Here is a 25,455-nt window from a genome sequence, read left to right as displayed (position 1 = left end):
ATAAACAGGTTGTCTAATGGGACACGGGTGGTGCTGTGGTCTAAACCACTGAGCCTCTTGGACTTGCCGTTCGGAAGGTTGGCGGTTCGAATCCGCTTGACGGAGTGAGCTCTCGTTGCTCTGTCCCAGCTCCTGCCAACCTAGCAGTTTGAAAGCACACCAGTGCAAGTAGATAAACAGGTACTGCTGTGGCGGGAAAGTAAACGGTGTTTCTGTGCGCTCTGGTTTCTGTCACAGTTTTTCGTTGCACCAGAAGCAGTTTAGTCCTGCTGGCCACGTGACCCGGAAAGCTGCCTGTGGACAAACGCCAGCTCCCTAGGCCTAAAAGCGAGATGAGCACCGCAACCCCATAGTCGCCTTTGACTGGACTTAACTGTCCAGGGGTCCTTTACCTTTTACCTTGAAATAAAATAAGGTCTTGTATATATAATAAATGTTCATAAATGTACCAAGCAAACACATAAACAAACAAACAAACAAACAAACCACATGTCTGAAGCAGCACAGGAAAGCAGCCATGAAGCCATTTTTGGCTCCCAAACTGACCAAATGTTTTCTCTGCAAAGTCAAAGGAAAATGGAAAAGCCTCCCCATTGTCTTTTTCTTCACAAATCCTGTCTTAAGGGTATGTCTGTGTATGAATAGGGTGAACATGTGACCTGGCTCAGGAACTAAGTATTTATCATTACAAAAGACTGGCCAGACTCCCCAGGGTATCCAATCAAGTAAGCATTAATAGGTAACTTGCCAGACAGGAGGTAAACAACCACTCAGATTTCTGCTGTAGACCGCCCTTTCTGTGATGTATGTATGATGTTTCTGGGGGTGGCCTTGTACTCCAAGACGGGCAATTTAAAATGTCTATATAAGGGCGGGCACACCTTGGTTCTGGGTCCTCCTCCTTTCCTGAGTGTGAGGGGAGTTGCATCAGTTTCAATAAAGATCAGGCTTACTAGCTGCTTTGCTTCTCAATATTCTCTGGTTGGCCTCTGTTCTTTTCTCTGACGGATGGAGAACCTACAAAGGACTCTATAAGGGCTCTTGTGTCCCCCATAAAGGAATAAGGGCAGATTTTCGTTTAGTATAACCTTTACTAAACAGGTTGTCTAGAAGCACCCCATGAAAACATTATGGGTGAAACCCTCTAGGCATGGCAACTGAGCTACGTCTTGGTTGGTGCTGCTGCTGTTTGCCTCTTGCCATGCTCTGAGCCACACAGAGTGAAGATCAGGACTCTGCCATCCTTTTCCGTTATGCTAACTTTTGCTGCCACACAGAGGCACCGCGGAGGAAGAGGCAGGGGATGTTCTGTTGCCAAAACAAGCTTATGAGTTATGTACAACTTGCTGTTGAAATGGAATACACAGGATGAGACGGTTAAATCAGCTATGATTAAATGGGCACAAGATATTGGTCATGACATCATGTTTGCTGACTGGGAACAGTTATGGACCACCGGTATAAAGTTTATGGCATGTAATGCCTTAAGAGAGAATATTATGAAAATGATTTATAGGTGGTACATGACCCCAGTCAAGCTTGCAAAAATCTATCATTTGCCCAATAATAAATGCTGGAAATGTAATGAAACTGAAGGTACTTTCTACCACCTTTGGTGGACGTGCCCAAGGATCAAGGTCTTCTGGGAAATGATCTATAATGAAATTAAGAAGGTCCTTAAGTGTACCTTTCATAAGAAACCAGAGGCCTTTCTCCTGGGCATGGTAGGCCAATTGGTGTCAAGGAAAGATAGGACGTTTTTTATGTATGCTACAACAGCAGCAAGAGTTCTTTTAGCAAAGTATTGGAAGACACAAGAACTACCCACGCTGGAAGAGTGGCAGACGAAGGTGATAGACTATATGGGACTGGCTGAGATGACTGGCAGAATCCGCGACCAAGGAAAAGAGACGGTGGAAGAAGATTGGAAGAAATTTAAAGTTTATCTTAAGAACTGTTGTAAAATTAATGAGTGCTAAAATGTCATGGGTAACGTAAAACAGAATTGCAGCGATAAATGATTGGGTAAGAGAAAAAGGATTAAAGAAAGTGAATCATAAGTAATTGAAATTAGGGGTTGCTGAAAAAGTTTAAAACAGGGATGCAGAAAAGGGAGGTATGGGGAAGTTGTTGAAATAAGGCTTAAGAAAAAGAGGTTATGAAATTATACGTGTTTATATGTTTGTTTGTCTATGTTTTGTTAGTCGTAATGTGTTTTAATTCATGTTGGAAAATCAATAAAAATTTATAAAAAAACAAACAAACAGGCTTATGAGTTAGAGGAGTTGAGTGCTAGCTGTTGGAGTTTGTTACCAGGGTGGGGTGAGGGGAATCGTAGTTCTGAGAGGTGTAAACCACAGTTCCCAGAATGTCTTTGTGGGGCAAACTGCTTTAAATGTGCAGTGGCGTGCAGTGAAATTTTTCGTAGGGGAAAAGTTAGGGCCAGAGGTGCCACCATGGGAGGGCAATTGTGGGGGCAGATGATGGGATGTGGGCATTGCAGCTGTCTCCCTAAACTGGGCAGAAGCTCCCCAAATTTGGGAAGGAGGTGCCAGGCCTCTGATAGGATGCTTGAGCCCTGCTGCCTCCTTCTTTTTTTTTTTTTAGTTTTAATTCTATCTTTTTTTATTATTGGTTTTATTTTTATTTTTATAATATATTTATTGAAGTTTTCAAATAAAGCATATATTAGATAAGCACCACTTATCATTGTCCATTTAACATCTCTCAATTGTTACATGGGACTCCCCCACACCTCCCGCATACACTTACATCATTATTAAATTAATTTCAAACAAATTATCATTTAACTCATCTTAATTAATAATCTTAATTTGGTTTGACATATAATTCAGCCTTAAATCTAATTTAATGGTAGACAATTGTCTGCACTGGCATCCAATTCAGCACTCAGCCAAATTACAATATTTTTGTAAATAAATCTTAAATTTCCTCCAGTCTTCTTCCATCCTTTCTTCTCCCTGGTCTCGAATTCTGCCGGTCATCTCGGCTAATTGCATATAGTCCATCAGTTGCATCTGCCATTCTTCCACAGTGGGTAGCTCCTGAGTTTTCCAATTCTTGGCAATTAATATTCTTGCTGCTGTTGTTGCGTACAAAAAGAATGTTCTGTCCTTTTTTAACACACTCTGGCCGACAATACCCAGGAGAAAGGCCTCTGATTTCTTAGTAAAGGTGTATTTAAACACCTTTTTTAATTCATTATATATCTTCTCCCAAAAGGCCTTCACTCTAGGGCAGGTCCACCAGAGGTGAAAAAATGTTCCTTCATTTTCCTTACATTTCCAACATTTGCTATCAGACGAATGGTATATTTTAGCCAGTTTAACAGGGGTCATGTACCATCTATACATCATTTTCATCACATTTTCCTTCAACGCATTACATGCAGTGAAGTTCAGCCCAGAGGTCCACAACCTTTCCCAATCTTCAAACATAATATTATACCCAATATCCTGCGCCCATTTTATCATTGTTGATTTTACCATTTCGTCATGTGTGTTCCATTTCAGCAGCAAGTTATACATTCTTGAAAGTACCTTAGTCTTAGGTTCTAACAGTTCAGTTTCTAACTTTGACTTTTCCACTTGGAATCCTAGCTTTTTGTCATTTTTAAACACTTCTTTAATCTGAGCATAGTGTAACCAGTCTCGCACTTTGTCTCTCATCTTTTCTAAACTCTGCAATTTCCAGTTGTCACCATCCTTTTCTATTATCTCCCAATATTTTGGCCAGTTGGCCTCCATATTGGCTCTTTTCCGAGCCTTAGCCTCCAGGGGTGACAGCCACCTCGGAGTTTTATTCTCCAGTAAGTCTTTATATTTTGTCCAGACATTAAAAACTGATTTTCTGACAATATGGTTCTTGAAGGCCTTATTTATCTTAGCTTTATCATACCATAAATATGCATGCCATCCAAACGCATTATTAAAACCTTCCAAATCCAAGACATCCGTATCTTCAAGAAGTAACCAATCTTTTAACCAGCAGAAAGCTGCAGCTTCATAATACAACTTTAAATCTGGCAGGGCAAAGCCCCCTCTTTCTTTCGCATCTGTTAATATTTTAAATTTGATTCTGGGCTTTTTGCCCTGCCAGACAAATTTAGAAATATCTTTCTGCCACTTCCGGAAGCACTCTGTCTTGTCTACAATCTGCAGTGTCTGAAACAAAAATAACATTTTTGGCAATACATTCATCTTGATGGCAGCTATTCGGCCTAACAAAGAAAGTTTTAGTCTTGACCAACTATCCAAGTCTCTCTTAATCTCTGACCAACATTTTTCATAATTATCTTTAAATAAACTCAGATTTTTTGCTGTTATGTTTACCCCTAGGTATTTAACTTTTTTAACCACATTTAGTTCTGTCTCTTTCTGAAGCTGTTCCAACTCAATATCTGTCACGTTTTTCCCCAAAACTTTAGTTTTTTGCTTATTTAACTTAAATCCTGCCACTCGACCAAAGTTTTGAATCAGTTGTAGTACTCTTTTCAAACTAGACTCCGGCTCCTGTAATGTCAGAACTAGGTCATCTGCAAAAGCTTTAAGTTTATATTGTTTCGCTCCGACCTGAATCCCTTCCACCAACCGGTCCCCCCTAATCATATTCAGGAGCACTTCCAGAACCGAAATAAACAGTAATGGGGAAATCGGGCAGCCTTGTCGTGTACCTTTTTCAATTTTAAACTCTTCTGTAACCACATTGTTAACTATCAGTTTAGCCTTTTGTTCTGAATATATTGCCTCAATCCCGTTCTCAAACCCCCGTCCCACTCCCATTTCTTTTAAATTCCCCTTCATAAATTTCCAAGATATGTTGTCAAAGGCTTTCTCCGCGTCTATAAAAATTAAAACTGCTTTAGTGTTTATGTTTGTTTGTAAAAGTTCCAATATGTCTATGATGTTCCTTGTGTTAGTAAACATATGTCTGCCCGGGAGAAAGCCTGCCTGGTCTTTATGGATTATCTCACTTAAAACTTTCTTAAATCTTCGTGCCAAAACATCTGCAAATATTTTGTAATCCACATTTAAAAGGGAGATGGGACGGTAATTCTTGAGTTGTGTCTTTTCAGTTTCTGACTTTGGAATCAATGTGATAAATGCTTCTTTCCACGATTCAGGCGCCTTCTTCCCCTCCATTATTTCATTACTGACCTCCAACAAAGGTTGTATCAAATAATCCTTCAATGTCTTATAGTAGTTAGAGGTCAGTCCATCTGGCCCTGGTGATTTGCCCTGTTTCAGACTCAGGATGGCCTGTTCAATCTCTTGTCGTGTTATTTTGCCATTTAAAATTGTTCTATTTTCTTCTGACAGCTTTGCTAATCCATTTCTCTCCAAAAATTGTGTAATCTCTATTTCATCTTGTGGCCCTTGAGTATATAACTTTTTAAAATACCTCTGGATTGCTTGTTGGGTTGGTTTGGATATAGCTGTAGGTAAAACCGAATGGGCAGCTCCTGTGTCCACCAAGAAAGAAAAAGTCCGGTTCCCTGTTTTCATTTTGACCGTGGGCTCATGGGAACCTAAGTCAGTTGGGCCCGGTCTGTCCTAATACTGGTCCTCTTGGAGACTCATGGCTCCAGCAGGTCCTCCTGGAGTGGGGGGGTACCAGGGCGGTCCCTGTCCACGACCTCTTCCCCTTCCCGGCACCCAAGATTCAGCTGCTGGATTCATTGGATTTCCTCTTCCTTGGCCCCTCCCTTTGGAATTTGCTTGGGGGCATTCTCTCTTCCAATGCCCATCCTGCTTGCAAATAGCGCACTGGTTTCTGCCGAGTCGGGCGCGCCCTCCTCCCCGGGCGCCTCCCCCTGTGGCCCCTGCCTGAAGTGCCATCAATTTCTTAACTTGGTATTTTTCCTTTTTCTTCTGGGCCTCCTCATCTCTCTGGTTATAGGTAGTCTGCGCTATTTCCAACATCCATTCTAGGGTGTGCCCCATGAACCCCTCGTGTTTTTGAACTTTTCTTCGAATATCGGGCGCCGCCTGAGCCACAAAGGCCGCTTTTATGATGGGAGCATTTACTCCTTCATCTGGGTCAAAGGGGGTGTATTGCCTGTACGCCTCCTTTAATCGTTCCAAAAAGGCTCCCGGGGGTTCCTCAGGTTTCTGAACCACCTCCCTGACCTTCATTAAGTTAATGGGTTTTCGGGAGGCCCTCCTCATCCCAATCAGAACATACTGACGGTAAGTATTCAGGGTGTTTTGACCATTTGTTTCCTGGTAGTCCCAATTAGGGGTTTGAAGGGGATAGGCAAGATCTTCATTTACATTTTGGGCCCGCAAATGTGCCCTGGCTTCTGTATGAACTCTTCGGACCTCCTCTGTAGTCAGCAAAGAGTTTAAGAGGTACTGCACATCATCATAAGTGGGGTTATATGTTTGAAAAATCCCCTCAAACAACTTTATAATTTTTGCTGGGTTTTCCTCAAAAGAGGGATTCTGGTTGCGCCAGTTGCACACATCAGAACTAGTAAAAGGGACATGCTGGACGGTATATGTCCGAGGTGGTATCGCCCCATCTTGCCCCGGGGGTCCTGGTGGGTCATAAACTCGGCGCAAAGGGGCTATTGTGCTTGCTTTTTCCTTTTGTTTCTCTGCTGCCTCATGCAGCTTCGCTCTATCCCATGCTTCTAATAAATGCCTCTGTTCTTTTGTTGCTCTTCCTGACGTGCACGTTGCTGCCTTTAGCAAGTGCGGTGCCACGTCTACCGCATCTTTCCATGGGTCAATCTCCCTCCTCACTCTCCGGTTGTCCTTTTTCAACCACCTTCCCCCCCTCTTGTTACAGTCCTCAAGCTTTCCTCTAAACTGTACTTCATCCTCCTCCTCATCATCTGAGGTGTCTTGTTTTGCAGGGGTCCCTCCTGTTCCTCCTCCCGCCCCTGCCTCCTCTGGTATTTGCGGATCCGGCAGCGGCGCGCCTGGTGGTGGCGGCGCCGTTGGCGGGGCATACGGGGGAGGGGGCTTCAAGATCCCCCCTTCTTCTTCTTCGGGCTCTGGGAGGACTGGGGGTACAGGCTTTTCTTTTACTGCACAGACCCGAGCCTCTTGGGCGCCACGCCCCAGGGACGTTCGGCAATTCTGTAGCCAAGGTGGATTATTCTCTGTGTTCCTTTTCCAAGTGGAAATATAGGGGATTTGGTCTGGGTGGATGCTCACTATATTTCGCCACAAAGGATTTATTAACTGCAAATCAAAGGTTCCCTCCGAGGGCCACCTAGTTCCCTGAGAGGGCCAGTCCACTTCGCACAAAGTTCGTAGGCGTTCTTTTCTTAGCTTAAAGCCCCAATCATCGTCCTTCGTGGCTGCTTTCCAGTTATCCAGAAAGCATTGCAGAGGGGTGCATTTACTGCCTCCCGACCCCATCTCCTAATAGGATACTCCGCTCCTGCACAGGGTTTTTTTACAAGCACTCACAACTTCGCTACAGGCTGTGGCTTGGTCGAGCTCGCGCTGCCAAGGACCGCACAGCCCTACACACGCTTAGCCAAGGGGACGCTAAGCCCCGGCCACTCACACATTCATCCTTTCACTGGAGTATCCTTCATTCCTAATGCCCCACCACCCAAAACCTTTCCCCCTTGTACCACCCTTTTACCTTTTACTGGCGGCACTTTACTGCCACGGCCAGTCGAGGCTGATCAGGCCTCACGCCCTGCCTTTTCCTTCCCCAGGGCTTACCTGTTCCGCTGTGGACTGTCACCCCTCCGGCCGGCCTCTCTCTTTTCTTCCTCGACCAGGTGTCTCCACGCAGGGACGGTGCAGCGATCTCCCCCTACGAACTGGCAGGGTGCGCGCTGGAGGTTGCAGACGCCGCGCCTGGCTGTTCACCGGTCGAGCCTGGCCCCTGGTCCTACGCGAGGGGTGGGGACATATCCCGGACAGGAGCCCCCAAAATGAAGACTTAGTTAAAAAGTCCGGCTGTTCAGCTGTCCCTCAACCCCCCTTAGACCTCAGGGGAAGGAATGACTCCAGAGACTTCTCAGTCGAAGAAAAGAGATTTATTCAGTAGCTCTGCATGCAGGGGCAACCAGCAGATAAGTTCTGCAAAGATGGCTGCGCCACATAGTATCAAAACAGTGATATTTATACCTTTCACTTCCCCCCTAACTACGTACCCCTCCCCAGTACCCCTCCCCAGCCCTGTGCAACGCGTGATCAGTTCATGTGCTATACATTCATTGGTACCTGTGTGCACGTGATCATTACGTATGTGGTGCTGCTAAATGCTTGGTACCTGTTACTCTGCCTGGTACCTTATCTTGTTTTTCCTCTTAAACTGGGTATATTTTAAGTAATCATACCCTCCAACATGTCTTGAGTAAACTGTGATTGGATATAACCGTATACATTCCTATATATTAATTTTTACTTATTGTCATCCACCATGGAGGCCTGAAAGATTGCGCGTAAACATTTAAAATAAATGTTTGATTCCAGGCCAAATCAACAGAGCATAACACCTCAACTGGTTGGGGAGTTAAATGAGAATTTGAACTCCCCTTGGCAACCGCTTAGACCCTCACACAGAGGATCACTTTACATTTTGAAAAGTGTCATTGTAAAGGAATCCACTCTGACTCAGTCACACAGGGGATGGGAGCAGTGAAGATTACAGAGCGATAACATTAAATTTTAACCATTCTTTCAACAGAGACTTTAGAAAATCAACAATGCATGTCCTGAACCTCCACTGTCTCGCTCGGTTTCTTTGCAAATGGCGGCTCTGAAGTTTTTCCTTTTAATTTGTATAATATCTACCTTTGGCCAAAAGAAGAATGTTGCTGCTCTTCAAAGGTAAGTATTTGTTTTCTAATGAGAGAGATGGGAAGTCTCCACATAGAATAGAAGCATATTGTCCAATGGTTGAACCTAACATGAGACAGTTATCCAAATATGCTTATTACTTTTTAACCGAGATATATAGACCAGTGTAGAATGTAGCAAAACGTCTCTTTTGGAAACATAAATTCTTAGCTGTTACTCATTACGTGAAGTATTTGGCACGGTCAAATTACAAATGGACTTGTATACTGTAATGTTGCACACTGAGACTAATAGCTCACCCCAAGACCTATACTCAAAGCAAGTCCCATTGAGATCAATGGAACTTACTTCCATGTAAGTGGGCATGGGATTGCGTCCTAAAATAAGGAAACATTATTTTCATTTTACCAAAATCTTAAAATAATGACTCCCATGTGTAAACAGAACCCATTTCTGTGAGAACAATGAGTCATTTGGGTTAGGGTTCATTTTGTCTAAGTGTTGCTATGTTTTTCAGAAGCAAAGACAGATATATTGATTTGAGAGCCAAAATAGATGAGAGAAACATAAAAAAAATGCCAGGAAGGATTAAACCTTTCAAATCTTCTGCTTTTTCCAATGTACAAGTTTAGGATAATGTTTTGACTCTCCATGGACTTCAGAAAACTTCATGGACTTTGATAAACTCAAACATTACATTTCACTACTTTGAGGAAAACTGAACAACATTATTATTATTATTATTATTATTATTATTATTATTATTATTGAATATCTATATTGCCCCCGCGAAAGTACACATTTTAAAAAGGGCATACGATATATTCTCCCCATAAAGGCAGACAAACTTCTCCCAGAAGACAAGTATGCCACTTCCCCAAGATCATAGGGCACGAGAAGGATCATATAATGCACAGACACTAAAATCACAGTCTCATAGGTATACAGTGCAACGCTGGGCATGTTTACTTGGAAGTAAATCCCACTTCGATGTGAGTTACTCCCAGGTAAGTCAATCTGGGAGGACTCCGGTGTAACGCTATTGCAGTCCTTCAGTCTGAGCAAGCATTTCACCTCCCCGCCCCCATATTCTGTTCTGGGGGGGTCTCCCACCTCACCCCCTGAGTATGTGGGGGGCAGTGGGGGGCAAGAGGGAGGGGGAGGCCCCATTGAGCCAGCGGGAGCCCTTGTTCAGGCTTCTGCTAGTGGGACACAGTTTAATCTGGCTCGGTCCATACTTCGGCTTAGTGTGGTTGTGAACCTCTTGTGCATCCTTTAATTTCCTCTTCTCCATGTGGTCTCTTCCTCCAACAACGGTGGTACCTCGGGTTACAGACGCTTCAGGTTACAGACGCTTCAGGTTACAGACTCCGCTAACCCAGAAATAGTACCTCGGGTTAAGAACTATGCTTCAGGATGAGATCAGAAATCGCGTGGCAGCGGCGAGAGGCCCCATTAGCTAAAGTGGTGCTTCAGGTTAAGAACAGTTTCAGGTTAAGAACGGACCCCCGGAACGAATTAAGTTCTTAACCCGAGGTACCACTGTACTGCTGTTCCACACTTTTGCCTCCCTATATCTGTGGTCTAAACCACTGAGCCTTTTGGGCTTGCCGATCGGAAGGTCAGCGGTTCGAATCCCCACGAAGGGGTGAGCTCCTGTTGCTCTGTTCCAGCTCTTGCCAACCTAACAGTTCGAAAGCACACCAGTACAAGTAGATAAATAGGTACCACTGCGGCAGGAAGGTAAACGGCGTTTCCGTGCACCCTGGTTTCTGTCACGGTGTCCCGTTGCACCAGAAGCTTTAGTCCTGCTGGCCACATGACCCAGAAAGCTGTCTGTGGACAAACGCCTGTTCCCTTGCCCTGAAAGCGAGAAGAGCGCCGCAACCCCATAGTTGCCTTTGACTGGACTTAACCGTCCAGGGGTCCTTTACCTTACCTTTACCTACCTTATACTGTATGTAGTTGATGTAGCTTTCTTATTTGGATTTTCAAAGCGGAGCGAATCTCCGCATGGACATGGTGTGGAATCGAAAGAGGCAAAATCCCTATTTACCCAAAGTATGGTCAGGTCCTTAGTCCAATTGGTCCTGGTTTCTAGCAGAGTGGATCACTAGTCAGTAAGACTTTATTTAAATCTTTTTCTTTCTTTTTTTACAGAAAGACTCCTTCTTGCTGGTATAATCTTAATATTTACAACCAGATGAAGGTTTCATTTTTGGAATAATACATTTTCAGAGTAGTTTTTACAGTTATATCAAAAATTACTGATTTGGTTGTACTATTAGAAATACATAGACCGATAATTATGGAATTATTGTGAGGTTTAGTAAGTTAACTGTTAATATTTGGACAACTTTTCTGCTGTACTTTATTGGAAGGAGAAAAATAATCATTTCCTTATTAACAATTTAAACAATTTATTTAACTAAGGCAATAACATTATGTCATGTGTATCCATGTTCGTTAACTGATGTGGGTAAACAACAAAACAAACAAACAGACTTTAGCACACATGAAAAACTTAAAACAAATCCTTATTTCCTGACGGACTAAAATGTAACTTAAATAGAAAACTATCTTTGGAAAGATTTTTGCTCCATATGCATTTTATTTTTTAAAAATCCAATTTAAATAATAATAATAATAATCTGATTTATTTATTTATTTATAATCATTGATTTTTATCCACCCTGGTTTCTAATAAGCATTTTTAGTTTGGGGCTTTGGGCCCGTCCTTCCTGTGTAGGGCTGTGTTTTGCAATGATTGCCCAAGAGCAAGGTTGGCACTTTGTACTCACTGTGTACTAAATGAGGAATAGAGAGTACAAGAGGTTTAAAATTAAAATTAAACCTCCTCCAAGCAGTTTTAGAATGGTCTAGCTCACAGGTGTAAATGACTCACTTCAGGACTGCAGCATCAAACAGCAGTTTGACCTGTGAAAGCTCATTCCCACATGCGAAGGCTACAAGCAGAACTTTCCCATTTCCCATCGCCTCAGAAGCAGTGCACAAGTTTGTTAAATCCTATAGAAGTCAATGGGGTTCAAGCATCTTGGCTGTGTAGAAGCAGGCAGGCCTTTTAGCTTGGGTTGATATCCCAGTTAAAGTAGCCATGCTAACATACCCTCCAACATTTATCCAATGATAATAGGGACGGCCTATTCCATAATAATAACAATAATTTTATTATTTATACCCTGCCCCATCTGAGTGGGTTGTCCCAGCCACTCAGGCTTCCATCTTATATAAAAACATAATAAAACTATACAGGGCTGGCTTCAGATGTCTTCTAAAGGTAGTTTAGTTACTTATCTCCTTGGCTCAGGGATCGCATAACTCCATACTCTCCAACATTTCTGCTATGAAAATAGGGACATCCTAAGGAAAAGGGACGCGGGTGGCGCTGTGGGTTAAACCACAGAGACTAGGACTTGCTGATCAGAAGGTCGGCGGTTTGAATCCCTGCGACGGGGTGAGCTCCCGTTGCTCGGTCCCTGCTCCTGCCAACCTAGCAGTTCGAAATCACATCAAACTGCAAGTAGATAGATAGGTACCGCTCCGGCGGGAAGGTAAATGGCGTTTCCGTGCGCTGCTCTGGTTCGCCAGAAGCGGCTTAGTCATGCTGGCCACATGACCCGGAAGCTGTACGCCAGCTCCCTTGGCCAATAAAGTGAGATGGGTGCTGCAACCCCAGAGTCGGTCACGACTGGACCCAATGGTCAGGGGTCCCTTTACCTTTACCTTTAAGGAAAAGTAGGATGTTCCAGGATCAAATCAGAAAGCAGAACAGCTTCTGTAAATCCAGGACTATCACTGGAAAATAGGGACACTTGGAGGGTCTATACTAATTATTATTGTTAGTTATTAAGTTTCTACACTACCCTTCATCCCAAGATCACAGGGCAATTTACAATATAAAACCACAAAAATACATAACAAGCAATAACAATATCACCCCCCCCCCAGTTTTAAAGATCTTATGTGTTTAGGCAAACTCGACCCTCCAGATGTTTTGGGACTACAACTCCCATCACCCCTGACCACTGGTCCTGTTAGCTAAGGATGATGGGAATTGTAGTCCCAAAACATCTGGAGGGCCGAGTTTGCCTATGCCTGGTTTAGGGTGTTAAAAACACCAGTGCAAGTAGATAAATAGGTACTGCTGTGGCGGGAAGGGAAACAGTGTTTCCGTGCACTCTGGTTTCCGTCACGGTGTCCCGTTGTGCCAGAAGCGGTTTAGTCCTGCTGGCCACATGACCCAGAACGCTGTCTGTGGACAAACGCTGGCTCCCTCAGCCTGAAAGCGAGATGAGCGCCGCAACCCCATAGTCGCTAAAAAGATAGCATATCAAACAGGCATCTTTTAAGAACCCAGCTTTTGTTGTGCACTTCTTGATCCTACCTGGCTAGCGTCGATGCTTGGGCCCACCTGCTTGACAGCCATCACCAGTGTCTGTGGATTGTGAGGCTTCTTGGAAACGCACTGGGTGGTTTAAGAACTCAAAAAAGCATCCCTGGCACACTTTTAATGAGTTCTACTCATATTACGGGTCTGGTGGTTCCTTTGCATGTCTTCAGTGCTTCTCTACTACCAATACAGTGGTACCTCTGGTTGCGAACGGGATCCATTCCAGAGCCCCGTTCACAACATGAGCAGGTTGCAACCCGCGTCTGCGTGTGTGCGGGTCGCGATTCGCCCCTTCTGCGCATGCCTGTGCCGTTTGCGCGTTTGCGCGAGCGGCGAAACCCGGAAGTAACCCTTTCCAGTACTTCCGGGTCGCCGCGGGACGTATCCTGAAAGGACGTAATATGAAGCGGACGTAACAAGAGGTATGACTGTAATTCCCTTTCCCCCTCTCTCTCTTCCAGTGATCAGGTTTTGTGGGCTCTTCCGCATTCGGACAGACATGTTGCGTTCCTCCAGAATTTGACCACTACTTTTAAGGTAACTGCTTCTGGGGGGAAGCCATCGCAATTAATGAGTGGTATTATCCAACATTCCTGCTCTGCTCTTGCAAAAGAGACTTCCACAGATCAAAGTAGTCAGGGAGTGTGTGATTCATCCTGTTTCAATTTTTATTTCAAAGAACACAATTCTTTTTGTCACTGGGCCTGAATACAAATGACATCTTAAACCACGAGTTGCACAATATTGCTTCACGGAGAGCCTGCATTCTCCATTCCATGTAATTGTCGTGATAGAGGCATTTATTTTTATGGTATGCACATGCTGACACAATCATCATGCTGACACAATCTTCCCTACATGCTTCAGGGCTGTCCGTATATTTACTATTGATATGCCAGTCAGAAGGTCGGCGGTTCAAATCCCCGCGACGGGATGAGCTCCCAGCTCCTGCCAACCTAGCAGTTTAAAGCACACCAGTGCGAGTAGATAAATACCGTATTTTTCCATGCATAAGACACCCTAATGTATAAGACGACCCATATTTTTTTAAACCCAAAATTAAGAAATTAAGTTGTTTAGCTTTCTTGGGGGGTGGGGGAGGTCACTTCCGCCAATTGCTCACCCGCCTGCCTGGCACTGCCAATCACTTGCCACAGCCACTGCTGATCACACACCTTGCCACAGCCTCCAATTGTCTGCCCGCTTGCCAGTGGCATAGCGTGGGGGGTGCAGGGGGGGCCGGCCGCACCGGGCGCAACATCTGGGGGCGCGCGCTCGCACTCGCAGCTCTCTGCCCCTACCTGGCTCACTCACTCTCTCTCACTGCAGTGCTGGCTGTGCGAATCCGATCCGAGCCGCCGGGTCGCCGCCCACTGTGGAGGGGGTGGGTGCCAGGCGTGCGGTGCGGAGAGAGAGAGCGAGGGACTATCTGGGGGAGGGACAGTGCAGCGGCCGCCCAGCGCAGCGCTGAGCGCGGGAGAGAACCACACCACACCAGACCAGGCAGCAGCAAGAAGAAGCTGGCAGCGACGGCAGGTTAGGGGTTAGGGGGCGCAAATTACTTGCCTTGCCCCGGGTGCTGACAACCCACGCTACGCCACTGCCGCTTGCTGCCACCAACAGTTCACCTGCCCACTTGCCAAAGCCACCAATCGCCTGCCCAATTGCCGAAGCCACAGCCAGTCGCCAGCAGGCCTTGCCGCAGCCGCCAATCACCCGCCCAATCACCGCTGCCAATCTCCTGCTTGCTGCTGCCATTAATCGCACGTCCCCCCCCCTACATTCACTATCTGTGTATGAGACGACACCCATTTTTTGCCTAACTTTTCTTAGCAAAAAGCATTGTCTTATACACAGAAAAATACGCTAGGTACCGCTGCAGCGGGAAGGTAAACAGTGTTTCCGTGCGCTCTGGTTTCTGTCACGGTGTCCCGTTGCGCCAAAAGTGGTTTAGTCATGCTGGCCACATAACCTGGAAAACTGTGGACAAACGTCGGCTCCCTCGGCCTGAAAGCGAGATGAGCTCTGCAACCCCATAGCCACCTTTGACTGGACTTAACCGTCCAGAGGTCTTTTATCTTACCTTTTTACCTCATTCAATTAAACAGTATTTGTTGCTCAACCAGCTGTTTTTGAGGTTTTTTTGGGGGGAGTGGGGGAGTTTTGTTTTTTTAAAATAATTTTTTATTAAAGATTTAAGCAAAACATATTATCCAAAAATATCACATCCTTAATTTTCCCCATTTTCCTCCCTCCCCCCACCCTCCCATAAAGGCCCCCCCCACCCCCGATTCCCCTCAGTTCCAGTCTTTGGTTTCTCTGTGAATACTGTTCTCTTCATGTTACAAAATTGTGTAAATCCTTAAATTGTCTAACTGGTTATTGTCAGTAAAGAGTTTGCGAGTGTTTATTCAAAACCTGCCAAGGAGTCCAACTCACTTTTTTGCATCATCAAATACTTTGTAAAGGGTTCCCATTCATCTTTGAAGTCACAGTTGTCCTGGCACCGTAGCTTATGTGTCAATTTTGCCAGTTCTGCATAATCCGTCAATTTCTCTTGCCATGATTCTTTAGCTGGGATTTCTTCGTTCTTCCAACCTTGTGCTATTAAAACTCCTGCAGCCGTTGTCGCATACATGAAGATATTTTCCAGCTTTTTTGGCAGGTCTTTTCCCACAAGCCCTAACAAAAATGCTTCAGGCTTTTTTACAAATGTTAGATGGAACATTTTCTTCAATTCATTGTATATCATTTCCCACAAAAAAATTGATTGCATTGCAATCCCACCACATATGATAAAATGTCCCCTCCTTTTCCTCACACTTCCAACATATATTTGAACTAGTTTTGTACATTTTACCTAACTGCACTGGTGTCAAATACCATCTATACATCATCTTCAAATAATTCTCCTTCAACAGGGAACAAAAGTGGGGAGTGGGGGAGTTAAACAAAATGCACCCAGGGCTACTGGGAGGTGGTGAAATTCATGATGTCAACAACAGGCACCAGCCAATCTGCAAAATGTGCAGCTAACCTTTGCTGCAAACATTTCCCTTGGCTCAGCTCAGCTCTGGACAACACGGCAGGGGCAGCTGCCTCTGCAATATGACTCTGAATTCCAGTTGTTCTGAATCACAAGTGGGGAGAGTGCTTTTGTGCTCAGGAGAACCTACTTTCAGGCTTCACACAGGCATCCGGTTGGTCCTTGTGAAAACAGGATGCTGGACTTGATAGGCCGCCAACCCAGTAGAACTCCTCATTAGAGTACAGCGGTACCTTGATTCTCAAACGCCTTGCTACTCAGACAGCGTGGAATCCAAACACTGCAAACCTGGACGTAAGTGTTCCGGTTTGCGAACCTTTTTCGGAAGCTGAACATGCGCCGTTTTGAGTGTTACACTTCCGGTTTGAGTGCCTCACTTCTGTTTTGAGTGTAACGCTGAGGTCTGTCTGTTTCTGCTATTTATTTTGTGATTTTGTTTTTGCGGCTCTTTTTTGTTTCATTTTTGTGACTGTGTGGAACCCAGTTCAGCTACTGATTGATTGTGTGACTGCAGTACATTGTTTATTGCTTTCATTTTATGGATCAATGGTCTCGCTAGATAGTAAAATTCAAGTTAAATTGCTGTTTAAGGGGTTCTTTTTAAAAGTCTGGAACGGATTAATCGATTTTGCATTACTTTCTATGGGAAAGCACACCTTGGTTTTGGTACGCTTTGGTTTTGGAATGGACTTCCCAAACAGATTAAGTTTGAGAACCAAGGTACCACTGTCTTGTTCTTAGACAGCCTGGGGAAACACTTTCAGAAACACAAGAGTTTTCCTACCTGTTACCATTTACCACTGTGATTCCTTTTAATTAATCCAACGTTTATTTCAATTTTGTTTAAATGTTTTTTAATAGATTGTGCTGTGGCAGCCAGATTCCCCCAAGAACATCATGAAGAGCAAAGAGGTGCATTTCTACGTCAATGTGTCCGATGTCAGCGATGTGAAAGCGGCACTTAACCAATCGACCGTTCCGTACAAGTATGAGACTCTTATTTCCTGCTATTCATGCACGAAACAAACGAGAATCTAACCATTTTGTTAAACGGTACGCTCTCTCTTCCTCGTTCAGAGTTTTGCTGGAAGACGTTCAAAAAATGGTTGAGATACAAACTGTCAACGACACCGTCTCCCCGCGAAGCTCTTTATCGTATTATGAACAATATCACTCTCTAAAAGAAGTAAGGCATTCTTGTTGTTTCTCTTCTTTATTATAAATATAGTTCTGTTGATTTCTGATATACATATAACAAACATTTCAGAAAAAGGAAAAATTAGTAATAATAATAATAATAGTAATAATAATAATAATAATAATAATTGTTATGTACTGAAGTTCTCACCCTGGGCCAGCAGGGGGATACTGTAGATAGTTCAGGTCCACATATGCAAATAAGGGATCGAAAGTGACGTTCAGTGATTGGATAGTTACAGAAAGTGGTTACAGTTGCGTTGTAGTGGAGCTCTATATAAGCAGGCTGGCTGAACCCTTCCGTTCAGTTCTGTTTTGGCCTGTGAATAAACAAGAGCTGTTTGAAGAATCGCTGTGTCGTCTGATATGTTCACCCACAACTTAACAATAATAATAATAAAATTATTTATACCCCGCCCATCTGGCTGGGTTTCCTCAGCCACTCTGGGCAGCTTCCAACAAAATATTAAAATACAATAGCCCTTCAGACATTAAAAGCTTCCCTAAACAGGGAATTCCAACTTATCCTCTCTTCCCAACCACACACTTCTAGGATGGACCAGCCTATTTAAGTTTTCCAAAGTCCAGTCTGTGATTTTCATGGTTGCCATTCTTCAAGGTTATCTGGAAAGTATTTTATTAAAAGGTACCATATTTCAACAAAATGGTCTACATCATTTATATAATTCAATGCATTTATTTGTTTGCATTTATATACCATCTTTATCTCCCAAGGATCAAGGTGGTTCTCCTTCTCCCCATTCCGTCCTCACTTAACCTAGAAGTTATCTTAAGAGATGGAGACTGGGTCACCCTGTGAACTTCATGGCTGAGTGGGGATTCGAACCCTGCTCTCCCAAGTCCTAGTCCAAGGCTCTAACCATTATGCCACACTGACTCTTCGAACTCATTGTTAATTTTTCTCACACAGCAAAGGCATTCTTATTGTTGCTTGTTATTATTCTGTCCTATCTCAAATGGGCTGGTGGGCTGAGACACTTAACAGAAACTTAAACCTTAAAATATTGCACCTAGCCTGGTCTCAAGTATAAACAAAATGGCTACCAAATATAGCTGGGTGCTACATCGTATGAGGAACTGAATGAGATCATTTCTAAGCAATAAGTTTCATTAGAAATATACTGTAGATGGCTTGAAAATGAGATACATGAGAAAATGAGAGTACTTCCAGTTTTATACAACACTGTTCTTCATTTTTCTTTGAAATAATTTTTATTAGTTTTACGAATACAAAGCACAAATAAACAGGGAATTTTTAAAAAAAAGCTATATAAAGAGATTCTCTGAATCTCGGGACTTCCCCCCATCCCCTCCGTGGGGTCTCATTTTAAACATCTACTACAGTGGTACCTCAGGTTAAGTACTTAATTCGTTTTGGAGGTGTGTTCTTAACCTGAAACTGTTCTTAACCTGAAGCACCACTTTAGCTAATGGGACCTCCTGCTGCTGCTGCACCAGCGGAGCACGATTTCTGTTCTCATTCTGAAGCAAAGTTCTTAACCCGAGGTACTATTTCTGGGTTAGTGGAGTGTGTAACCTGAAGCGTCTGTAATCTGAAGCGTATGTAACCCGAGGTACCACTGTACTTTGTATAGTTGCAACATTAAAGTTGCATATTCATCCATACTCCTATTTTTATATCAAACCATATTATCCATAGTAATTTTTACACAACAAGTTAAATCAAAATCCTGCTTTTGTTTCCATAAGCTTACAGTGGTCTCCTATGCAACTTATAATTTTTTCCCATTCTTTTATAAAGTTGTTGTCCTCTTGGCTTCTGAGTTTTCCAGTCAGCTTTGCCATTTCAGCATAGGCCATCAGTTTGGTTTGCCATACAATACTGTTCTTCCACTCATGCAACAGACTTCTGCTTGTGCAACAGAACTTCCCTCCTTCCTGTTCTGTGCAGCCCTCCCAGGTTCCCTCAAAGCCAGCTCCCAAGGGTTGGAGAACCCTCTGAAGCAGATGGTGGGGGGATGCATGGAGAAAGCTCTCTTAATTTTTTTTTTTTATTAAATATTTATTAGCATTTTCAAGAAACACACAACAAACAAAAACAAGAATTACACAAAACAAAACAGAAAAAAAACAAAACACAAAAGTACATAATATTCAAAACTAAACAAAGAAAAAAAATAGAAAAAACCACATAAAATTTCTGATACTTATTATTCTTAACCTTATTTCTCAGACCTCCTCACACCTCCCCTTCTTGTATTCCAATTTAAATTGTCAGTTCAGCAAGTCCTTAACTTATTTCTTTACCTTAACTTAAACATTTGTTCTAACATACTATTGTTTTACTTTACTTCTTTTTTTCCATTTCCTCAATTTATTTCTAACAGCCATATTTTCAATTAATTTAAAAAGAAAAAACCAATTTTACCTTATTAAAATCACACATCAATACTTATACCTCATTAATTATTCTTAAGCCTTTTTCCTAAAGTCGACCAAAATTTCCCTTCCACGATTTACCCAATTTCCTTACCACTAACAAAATATAAAAAGCAAATTATCCTTATGTACCCTTTGGATTCCCAACCTCCACCCACCCTTCTCCCGGTTCCAGTCCCCAACCAATATCCATCAGTCTTTATGTTATTTATTTAGCCTGGAGATCTCACGTCCGAGGCCCTTATATCTCTCTCAGTTCCTTTCTGCCGGTCTCTTTGATAGTCCTTGATGTTAAGCCCCAAGTCTCGGAGGGGCTCCGGCCCAACAGACTCCATGTTGCTTCCAGCCAGTCCTCCATACTTAAAAACAAAGCCTATGGGGTACTCCAACTCTTGTTTCAAATTTCTTTCAGATCCATATGTCCCCAAAGCTCCAGCTTTCACCTTCAACAAATTTGTAATCCTCAGGTCTTCAGATCTCCTCCAAAGGGGATCTCTCCATTTTCCAAAGTCCCATTCAGACCAGGCTTTCCACATCCAATTTTTATTGTCCTTTTTTATCATCATGTCAGGCCTCATGTTGTAACTCTCCTTTGACTCCTGCAAATCTCCTGCTCCTCCTTCCTTTTCTTCAAAAACAACATATTGCTCCATCATATCTACACTTTCAGTTTCATTTATTTGTTCAGTTGAATAGGCTTCCTGTTTCAAGTCCTTATCAGGCTCAAAACTGTTGTTTACTGTCCAGTGTAGTAATGATACCTCTGTAGACAAAGCATTGTATTCATCTTGCAAGTTTCCCAAGAGAACGAGTGCTCTGTCCAATTCTGCTTGGATTTTACATACTCCAGCCATTTTTGTGGTGTAGTGTCCCTATTACCCCTCTAGGGGGATTTTAGTTCCTTAATGTTCCTTTCGGCTCAAAACCAAAAGTCCAGTTATTTTGTATCAGCCCTCCTTATTTTCAACAAGTTGTACCAAATAAACCAGCAAAAACAGCAGAAACAATGTTCTCTTTTTCCAGCTGACAGCTCACTTGACAGCTGTCAAAATCCTCAATACAACAGGCTTTCTCATAGGACGTTCCCGGGTCTCGGGGGGGTGAAATTTCAGCTCCCAAAATTCTTTTTATCCTCCAGTAAATCTTCTTATAGTGTCAAAACCGTGAAGTCAGGATCTTTCATTAAAAAGAAACAAGAAACAAATTCTCTCGACCTTAGCTGCCCAGTCCTTTGCTTTAAATTGTTTACAAAGGGGGGGGGGTGGACTTCCTTTTTAGCCCCTTCCCGCTCGTTCCAAATCCAAAATTAAAATTTTTAAGATTCCAATCTCCGTATTACTCACGGGTTTATATTTTAGAGTCCAATCGGTCTTGGAAGAAGTTGGCGCTCTCTGTCAATGGCTTGCGGCTTCACTCCGTAGGCGAGGGAGTACTCTCAGCACCACGCCCCACCCTACCTCCGTTCCGAAGCCTTTAAAAAGGCTCCGTCGCGGATTGGGGGGGCGCAAATGGTGCCCGCCGAGTCTCTGTGTTCACAGGCATCCGCGCCTGTGATTTTAAGGGTCTCCGCTTCGCCGCAGCGGCCAGACCCAGACGCTACGGAGCCGATTCCCTCCGGAGCTCGGAGGGAATCCGCCATTAAACAATGGCGCCAACCCGGAAGTCCGCGGAGAAAGCTCTCTTAAATAGGAACTTCTGCCGATTCACTCCAAATTAGTGCCAGTGTTGGTTTTTGGAGGGAGGGAAGATACCTCTGGTATGGGTATTGGTTACTCGGTTTTAGGGCCCGTCCAAAAACATGGGGTCTGTGGTACAAAACAGCAGAAAACAAGTACGGAATTTTAGAGAGAATCAGACTACGTTGGATTTTGGGGTGTTAACTGTGAACCCTCGTTTGATGTATCAGTTTGTGCTGGTCCCATGGGTTACCCGAGAGGCGAGGTCCAAGTCCGGTCCGTGGTCAAAGGTGCAACGTGGAGGCAGTCCGTAGTAGCTGAAGCTGGGTGCAGGGCAGGGAGTTGGGTGAAGTCAGGAACAGACAAGCAAGCAGGGAGCCAGGGCAGGTCAGGAGCGCTGGCAGGGAAGCAGGGCAGGGTTCAGGCAGGAACTAGCAACCAACAATGTTGCTCCCGCAACTTGGGACTGGGGCTGACTGGCTTTTATCTGCCCGAGGCATAGGGCAGCCCCGATCCTCTGGTGACTCGCCTCTCCTGGCCTGGAGGCGAGCACTCCTCCTGCGGGAACTTAGTTCCCTCCGCCTCTCTGCCCTGAGCCTCTGCAGCTCAGGAGAGGCTGGAGGGTTACCGGACCCAGAGGCAACCTCCTTTTCCCCTGACGGGGCTGAGAGTGGAGCACCTGCAGGCAATGGGTCCTACATCCCCTCAGGGGCCAGAGCAGACTCAGCTGGTGCCTGCACCTGAGGACCCAGCACAGGTGAGGACCCTTCAGGCTCATGCCCCAGCCCCGGCTCAGCTGGTTCTGGAGGCAGGGAATCCTGTGCAGGCTGGGATCCCTCAGGTTCAGCATCTGAGTCTGAATCCCAGGCCATCACACAGTTCTTCAGTTTGGGGGGCAGTACAAATGCGAGACTCACAGTGCAAAACAATATCAAACATGTACGACACTTTGGCATCAGTTTGGAGGGGATTCTAAATTTCAGGGTTCCTGTGTAATAAAGCTCAAGGAGCAGAAGGGAGATCTCTTGTGTGAAGGGAACACTGTACTGGATGCAATCCATTCTTCCCATCAGTGTAAATGCCTAGAGTGTTAAATTAAATGGCCAGTTCTAGGTATGAGGAAGCAAATGGGGTGTGCTTTACTTTCATATTTAAAATAGGCATTGATGTCGATTTTTAAAAATATTCTACTTATTCCATTTTAGATATACTCCTGGATGACAGAAATAGCTGCACGACATTCGGATATCCTCCAAAAAATACACATTGGGGATTCCTATGAGAAACGACCACTCTATATTTTGAAGGTACAGTTTGTCAAGAGCTCCCCACCCGTACCAGAGGCCTTGCGTGGATTCCCTTTTGAACCCTGAGAGAGTTAGAAGAATCTCTGGAGGCAGGCTTGTGGAATTTATCTACCATGAGGCCGAGTGAGGCAGCTGCCTTGGGCAGCAGATACTGAAGGGCAGGGACTAGACAGAGCTGTTTGTGCCATGTGTCCTGGACTGCACTAGCCTTATGCCCGCATCCTGTCCCATCATCAGTGTAAAGGTAAAGGGTAAAGGGTCCATGAGGTCCAGTCGTGGCCAACTCTGGGGTTGCGTGCTCATCTCACTTTACTGGCCGAGGGAGCCGGCGTACAGCTTCCGGGTCATGTGGCCAGCATGACTAAGCCGCTTCTGGCGAACCAGAGCAGCACACGGAAACGCCGTTTACCTTCCCGCCGGAGCGGTACCTATCTATCTACTTGCAGTTTGATGTGATTTCAAACTGCTAGGTTGGCAGGAGCAGGGACCGAACAACGGGAGCTCACCCCGTCACGGGGATTCGAACCGCCGACTTTCTGATTGGCAAGTCCTAGGCTCTGTGGTTTAACCCACAGCGCCACCCGCATCCTATCATCAGTGTAGTAAGGTTGAATTCCAAGTCCGACTGGCTTTTGCAGATGGAACTGGGCGAGGGAAGGAGGAGGTAACAAGCACAAGATTCAGGGACCAGGGTAGCACCTGAGAAATGTGTTTTCAGGACTCACCATATTCCGGTGAGTGTAATTTGTCCTATCTGTCTTCAATGCTGAATCTTAAATTGTTGGAATTTGCCCTGGGGCCTGATGGTGAAGGGTGAGTATCATTTTGTAGTACAGTGTTACCTCGGGTTAAGAACTTAATTCGTTCTGGAGGTCCGTTCTTAACCTGAAACTGTTCTTAACCTGAGGTACCACTTTAACTAATGGGGACTCCTGCTGCTGCCGCACGATTTCTGTTCTCATCCTGAAGCAAAGTTCTTAACCCGAGGTAATATTTCTGGGTGAGCGGAGTTTGTAACCTGAAGCGTCTGTAACCCAAGGTACCACTGTGATAGTAATATCAAATATTCAGACAGAACTACTTTCTCCACTGAGGTAGGAAAAGTCTGTACAGTATAGGAAAGCACTTTGAGAAAAGGTTGAGAGGATTGTATTATAGTAACTTTTTATAAACAGAGACTTGGGGGGGTATAGAACACTTTTCACCTTGACAAATGTGCTTTGAATCCTAAAACTGTAGAGGGATCACAAGGGTCATCTAGTCCAACCCCCCGTCACACAGGAATCTTTTACCCAATGTGGGACTCCAACCCGCGACCTTGAGATTAGGAGTCTCATGCTCTACCGACGGAGCTATCTCAGTCGTTTGAAATAACGTTCAATTCGTTCAAATAGAGGGATTTAATATGCTTATGATATGGTGTGGCTAACGTGCTTTCACTATAACTGAACAATGATTTAGGCTGCAATCATAACACAACGCTTACTGGGAAATAAGTCTCATTGAACTCAATAGTGGGGATTCATAGAATTGCGCTACAAGCGTCTCACACGCAAATATTTTGCCTGTAAAATCGGTGGAAGATGCAGATTTTTCACACTGTTGTTATGCATCGTTTTACTTTATTTTTATAGCGTGGAGATTTCAAACTATGCTAGTTGTTGTGAAATGTGGTGTAGTTTTTATGGATGACATTTCACAGGGATTTCTTTAGAAAATTCTAGGTTCAGGTAGGTAGCCGTGTTGGTCTGACGCAGTCAAAATATATATAAAAAATGCACATGCACACTTCTTCAGATACCTTCAGATGCCTGCAACATGAAAGCTTATACCCAGAACAAACGTAGTTGGTCTCTAAGGTGCTAGTGGACAATTTATTTTATTTTATTTTTATATTTAGAAAATTATTCAGGAAAAGGATATGACCAGGAAACTTGGTACCATCTACAAAAACCCTATACAACCGAACTTTCTGTTTCTATTCTCTTACTAGCTTTCTAACAGAGACAGAACTCCAAAGAATGCCATTTGGATCGATTGTGGCATCCATGCCAGAGAATGGGTTGCTCCTGCCTTTTGTCTCTGGTTCATAGGACACGTAAGTACATGGCATATTTCCCCCAAACAGACTTTATTTAGACGTACATGGAACACCCATTCGTGTATATGGTCCCATACAGAATGCCATAGGTAAAATACCAAGGGGCCCTGCTCAGAGGAGGAGCAAGCTGCTCCGGTACCCGGAGCGGCGCTCGTCCTGGGAGGCGTGGCACGGGTTCCAGGAGCATGGTGCGCCGCGCGCCCTGGGAGGTGCCGCCGATCGGGGGTCGGTATTTTGTCCCTCCCCCCCCTTTGGAATGGCACCCGGGGCGGTCCACCCCCCCCCCCCACTCCTGCCTCGGAACTTCCCTGGCCCTGCTTCCAAAGAGCTTACAGTATGAAATAAATGGAGGAGAGGGGAGGGCAGGGCAAGGGTAGAATAGGAAGGATGCTGGCAAATGAAATTCCACTTACATTGGTACCTTGGGTTAAGTACTAAATTCGTTCCAGAGGTCTGTTCTTAACCTGAAACTGTTCTTAACCTGAAGCACCATTTTAGCTAATG

The 25,455-nt window shown here is 44.3% G+C and overlaps 1 protein-coding gene across 2 annotated transcripts in view; it reads left to right on the top strand.

The window, feature by feature from the left end:
• The first annotated feature begins 8,669 nt into the window (after positions 1-8,669).
• The window catches only part of CPB2 (carboxypeptidase B2), a 131,060-nt gene continuing 114,274 nt past the window's right edge, over positions 8,670-25,455 (top strand). Inside the window, exons 1-6 of one of the 2 annotated variants that reach the window (XM_083606652.1) lie at positions 8,670-8,822; positions 13,665-13,740; positions 17,111-17,235; positions 17,327-17,435; positions 22,749-22,850; positions 24,844-24,948. In XM_083606652.1, the coding sequence (XP_083462778.1) occupies positions 8,743-8,822; positions 13,665-13,740; positions 17,111-17,235; positions 17,327-17,435; positions 22,749-22,850; positions 24,844-24,948 (597 nt within the window). In that variant the 5' untranslated portion in view covers positions 8,670-8,742. The remainder of the gene's footprint in view (positions 8,823-13,664; positions 13,741-17,110; positions 17,236-17,326; positions 17,436-22,748; positions 22,851-24,843; positions 24,949-25,455) is intronic. The other variant, XM_083606653.1, reaches the window with a different exon arrangement.

The sequence above is a fragment of the Podarcis filfolensis genome (assembly GCF_964270895.1).
Source record: "Podarcis filfolensis genome assembly, chromosome: 3".
NCBI lineage: Eukaryota > Metazoa > Chordata > Lepidosauria > Squamata > Lacertidae > Podarcis > Podarcis filfolensis.
The sequence above is the reverse complement of the archived record's forward strand: the minus strand, read 5'-3'. Positions and strand labels throughout refer to the sequence as shown.